Source organism: Trachypithecus francoisi, unplaced genomic scaffold (assembly GCF_009764315.1).
Source record: "Trachypithecus francoisi isolate TF-2019V2 unplaced genomic scaffold, Tfra_2.0 Lachesis_group6, whole genome shotgun sequence".
Classification (NCBI taxonomy): domain Eukaryota; kingdom Metazoa; phylum Chordata; class Mammalia; order Primates; family Cercopithecidae; genus Trachypithecus; species Trachypithecus francoisi.
This window is the reverse complement of record NW_022681471.1, coordinates 83,815,307-83,821,269: the sequence shown is the minus strand read 5'-3', so window position 1 is coordinate 83,821,269 and position 5,963 is coordinate 83,815,307. Positions and strand designations below refer to the sequence as shown.

Genomic DNA, 5,963 nt, shown 5'->3' with positions numbered 1-5,963 from the left:
TCAGAAACTCTCACGATAATCTTTATGAAATCTAAGGACTCAAGGAGGATTTAGCAGTAAGCCAAGAGCAGAGTGCTTGATTGAATAAGGCCATGAAGCACGCACACACCATCTGTCACCCTCAAATATTACTCCAGAAATCACTACTACTAAAAATTTTCTACGCACATATAGAGGAGATAAGTCATAACAAGGTAAGCGTACTGGAAAGTGTGCTTGGACAAACCAAAGTGTAGCTTAACCAAAGCATCAGGATTACACCCGGAAGATTTCATCACGACCTGATTACTTTGAGCCAACTCTAGCTCCAAACCTTGCTAAAAATATAATTAAATTATCTTAATCAAACCATTTACCCTAGACAAAAGTATAGGCAATGACATTTTTACCCTGGCACAATAGACATAGTACCTTAAGGGAAAGATGAAAGAACTGTATCAAGCATTAAAAAGCAAAGACAAGCCCTTATACCTTCTGCATAATGTATTAACTAGAAATAACTTTACACAGAGAATTATAGCCAAGTTCCCCAAAACCAGACGAGCTACCCAAGAACAACTGAAAGAGCACACTTACCTATGTGGCAAAATAGTGAGAAGATTCATGAGTAGCAGTGACAAGCCTACCGAGGCTGGTGATAGCTGGTTGTCCAAGAACGGATCTTAGTTCAACTTTAAAATTACCCACACAATTACTTAATCTCCCTGTAAATTTAGACAGCTCTTTAGACCCTAGGAAACAACCTTCCTAGAGAGAGTAAAAAATATTTCCACCATAGTTGGCCCAATAGCAGCCACCAACTAAGAAAGTGTTTAAGCTCAACATCTAACTATCTTAAATTCTAGTCACTTTACTGAACTCCTAACATCACATTGGACTAATCTATTACTTAATAGAAGCAATAATGTTAATATAAGTAATATGAAAGCATTCTCCATTGCATAAGCTTACATCAGACTGGAATAACCCACTGACAGCCTAATATTAATAAATGATATAATAAGCATCTTATTATTTACACTGTTAACCCAACACAGGCATGCTGTAAGGAAAGAATACAAAAAGTAAAAGGAACTCGGCAAATTTTACCCCACCTGTTTACCAAAAACATGATCTAGCATTACCAGTATTAGAGGCACTGCCTGCCCAGTGACATATGTTCAACAGCTGCAGTATCCTGACTGTGCAAAGGTAGCATAATCACTTGTCCCTTAAATAGGGACTTGTATGAATGGCCACACGAGGGTTCAGCTGTCTTCTACTTTTAATCAGTGAAATTGACCTATCCGCGAAGAGGCGGATATAAACAAATAAGACGAGAAGACCCTGTGTATGGAGCTTTAATTTATTAATTCAAATAAAAACTTAAACAAGTCTACAGATTCTAGCCTATTATCCCTGCATTAAAATTTTTGGTTGGGGTGACTTCAGAGCATAATTCAACCTCTGAGCAACCTAAACTAAGACTGCACTAGTCTAAGCAAGTTAATATATATTGACCCAATAATTTGATGAATGGAATAAGTTACCCTAGGGATAACAGTGCAATCCTATTCTAGAGTCCATATCTACAATAGGGTTTATGACCTCGATGTTGGATCTGGACATCCTTCCTAATGGTGTTGCCGCTATTAGGGGTTCGTTTGTTCAACGATTAAAGTCCTACGTGATCTGAGTTCAGACCGGAGTAATCCAGGTCAGTTTCTATCTATTTAACATTTCCCCTAGTACAAAAGGGCAAGAGAAATAGGGCCCACTTCATAAAGTGCCCTCGCTCCATAGATGATGCTATCTCAATCTAACAAATCATCACACACCCTACCCAAGAACAGGGTTTGTTAAGATGGCAGAGCCCGGCAATTGTATAAGACTTAAAACTTTATAATCAGAGGTTCAACTCCTCTCATTAACAATATGCCTATAATTAACCTTCTCCTACTTATTATCCCTACTTTCATCGCTATAGCATTACTTACACTCATCGAATGAAAAATCTCAGGCTACATACAACTATGCAAAGGACCTAACATTGTAGGTCCCTACGGGCTGCTTTAACCATTTGCTGACACAATAAAACTTTTCACCAAAGAACCCTTACAGCCCTCAACATCTACTATTACCCTTTACATTATTGCTCCAGTCCTAGCCCTTTCTATCACTCTCCTCTTATGAACTCCCTCCCTATACCAGATCCTCTAATTAATTTTAATATAGGCCTCCTATCTATACTAACGACATCAAGTCTAGCCATTTATTCTATGATCAGGATGAGCATCTAGTTCAAACTATGCACTAATAGGCACATCGCGAGCTATGGTCCAGACAATTTCAAATGAGGTCACCCTAGCCATTATCCTGTTATCAGTTTTACTGATAAGTGGTTCATTTAACTTATATGCACTCATCACAATGCAAGAACTCCTCTGACTGCTCCTACCATCATGATCCCTAGCCACAATATGGTTATCTCCACACTAGCAGAAACTAACCGAGCCCCTTTTGACCTAACAGAAGGAGAATCAGAGTTAGTCTCAGGTTTCAACATCAAATATGCCGTAAGCTCATTTGCCCTCTTCTTTATAGCAGAGTACATGAATATTATCATAATAAATGTCACAACTACCACTATCTTCCTAGGAGCACTACACACCATATATTCACCAGAACTCTATACCACAAATTTCATTACCAAGACCCTTCTTTTAACCACTCTATTCTTATGAATTCTAAGAGCATACTCTTGATTCTGCTACAACCAACTCATATATCTTCCATGAAAAAATTTCCTACCACTTACACTAGCATTCTGTATATGACATATCTCAATCCCTGTCCTAATTTCTAGCATCCCACCCCAAACATAGGAAATATGTCTGACAAAAGAATTACTTTGATAGAGTAAACAACAGAGGTTAAAATCCTCTTATTTCTAGAACTATAGGAATTGAACCTACCCCTGAGAATCCAAAATTCTCCATGCTACCTATCACACCATGTCCTAGAGTAAGGTCAGCTAAATAAGCTATCGGGCCCATACCCAGAAAATGTTGGTTACACCCTTCCCATACTGATTAATCCCTTAGCTCAACTTGTTATTTCCCTTACTATTTTTACAGGAACTCTTTTCACAATGCTAGGATCACACCGATTTCTCATCTGAACAGGCCTAGAAATAAAATACTAGCCCTTATCCCAATCCTAATTTAAAAATAAGTCCCTGATCTACAGCTCTACAGAAGCAGAAACCAAATATTTCCTTACACAAGCAACCACATCTGTAATTCTCATAATAGGTATCCTTTTCAACAACCTGTCCTCTGGACAATGAACAATAATAAACACTATTAATCAATTTTCATCCTTAATAATAGTGACCCTAATAATAAAACTAGGAATAGCCAGCCCCCTTTCACTTCTGAGTCCCAGAGGTAACCCAAGGAACCTCTCTAATATCTGGTATACTTCTCCTCACATGACATTATGAAGAAACATTGATTATGTTTTAAATTTTCCCATCAACAAACACGACATCCTCCTATCTATCATAATTCTATCCTTTATAGTAGGCAGCTGAGGAGGACTTAACCAAGCACAACTGTGTAAAATCTTAGCCTACTCCTCAATCACTCACATAGGTTAAATAATAGAAGCACTACTCTATAGCCCAAACATTACCATTCTAAACCTAATTACTTATTTTATCTTAACAATAACTGCATTTTTAACACTCAACCTGAGTATAAGCACCACAACACTGTCACTATCACACACCTGAAACAAATTAACATGGTTAACACCTATAATTCCACTAATTCTACTATCTCTAGGAGGTTTACCTCCATTAACGGGGTTCCTGCCTAAATGAATCATCATCCAAGAATTTGCAAAAAAACAAGAACCTTATTGCCAAACTATTATAGCTATCATAACCCTACTCAACCTGTACTTTTACATATGCCTAATTTATTCCATCTCAGTGACATTATTCCCCACATCTAATAATATGAAAATAAAATGACAATTCGAAAACACAAAACCCATGCCATTCTTCCCCCCACTTATCTCTTCTACCCTCCTCTTACGTATCTCTCCATTAATACTAACTATAACTTAGAAGTTTAGGTTAAATAAGACCAAGAGCCTTAAAAGCATGCAGATTACACTTAATTTCTGTAACAGACCTGAGGACTGCAAGACTCTATTCTGCATCAATTGAATGCAAATCAACCACTTTAATGAAGCTAAGCCCTTGATAGATTGGTGGAATTCAAACCCAAGAAAAGTTAGTTAACAGCTAAACATCCTAATCAATTGGCTTCAATCTACTTCTCCCGCCATTGGGAGGAAAAGACGAGAGAAGCCCCTTTCTCCTTTGAATTTGCAATTCAACATGAGAAATCCCCTCAGGGCTGCTAAAAAGAGGCCTTTAGATTTACAGTCTGATGCTTACTCAGCTATTTTACCTTTTTTCCCCCTTGTGTTCATCAATTGTTGATTGTTTTCGACTAACCACAAAGACATAGGAACTCTATACCTGCTATTCGGCACATGGGAAGGGATAGTAGGCACCGCCTTAAACCTCCTAATTCAAGCAGAATTAGGCCAATCAGGAACTCCGCTAGGGGATGATCAGATCTACAATGTTATTGTTACCACCCACATATTCATCATGATCCTCTTTCTGGTAATACCAGTCATAATTGGGGGATTCAGCAACTGATTAGTCCCTTTGATAACTGGTGCACCGACATGGCATTCCCTAGAATAAATAGCATGAGTTCTGACTTCTTCCCCCATCTCTTCTACTTCCACTTGCATCCTCAATAGCAGAAGCTGGCGCTGGAGCCAGCTGAACAGTTTATCCCCCTTTAGCAGGAAATCTAGCACATGCAGGAGTGTCTGGATCTGACCATCTTCTATCTCCACTTGGCAGGTGTTTCTTCTATCTTAGGGGCCATTAACTTTATAACCACAATGACCCTTTTTTCACTAGGAAAGTATCCATTTACATAATTAATTATATAGCTACATTAGTGTTAAGCTATCACTATCGTTTTTGACATCAAAACATCAAATAAGTATATATCATGAACAGTGTGGCAAAAAAGGAACAGATAGAGGGAAATGGAAAAGAAGAGTAAGACACGTGAAGAAGACAAATATTTGTTTCTAAAAGTAAGTGTACTTGAGGGACAACTGGCAAATGTCACAAGTTCTTCTACAGTCTTTGCGATGTTTAGATATTCAGGTATTATTGAGACATATTAAATAATGAGTGTGTTCTTATATCAATAATTTCATCCATACTTTGAAAATATTAGAGTTCAAGAATGTATTCATTTTCTATTATGGCCTATGTTCAAAACCTGTGTCTTATACACATTCCATGTTCATCTTTTTCCATTTTCTTCTAGATAGTGTAAACTACTATATACTACTGGATACTCTATTCGTAGCTATTTTTCAAAAGAACAAGCTGTTAAATTTATTATTTTTGGATTAGTTTGCCTTTTACTAATGATTCACACCTTTCTTTTATTCACTACCTCTTTCCTCTTCTGTTAGGTTTATTCTGTTGCTCTTTTATTATTACTAGTTTTGTTTTTTATTATGATTTTCTTGTATCATGTAATTTGCTATCCACTCTAATAAGATCTGCATTTAAGGCTATGATCTACCTAAGAATGCAACTGAGGCTTGTTCAATAGGCTCCTGGAAATAGTCTGAAAACTATCTTTTAATGTAAATAGTCTAATGAAATGGTTCAGCAGTGTAGAGTAAAAACATCTAGGTAATTTCCTCCAAAAACATGGAGTGTTTCCTTTAAATTCAGAAGCTCTTCTAATTAACAGTTGGCAATTTAGAAAATATGGTAAAATATGCTGACTACTCAGGAATCAGTGAGCTATGGACTTTAAACTTTATTTTTATTTTTTTATTACACTTTAAGTTCTAGGATACAT

At 36.9% G+C, this 5,963-nt stretch overlaps 1 protein-coding gene across 1 annotated transcript; it reads left to right on the top strand.

Annotated features, from left to right (window-relative positions):
• Window positions 1-791: 791 nt before the first annotated feature.
• MTRNR2L10 (MT-RNR2 like 10) lies at window positions 792-1,836 on the top strand. The gene has a single exon (XM_033201019.1). It carries the CDS (start codon window positions 1,232-1,234, stop codon window positions 1,304-1,306), a length of 75 nt encoding a protein of 24 aa, XP_033056910.1. The 5' UTR covers window positions 792-1,231; the 3' UTR covers window positions 1,307-1,836.
• Window positions 1,837-5,963: the final 4,127 nt, after the last annotated feature.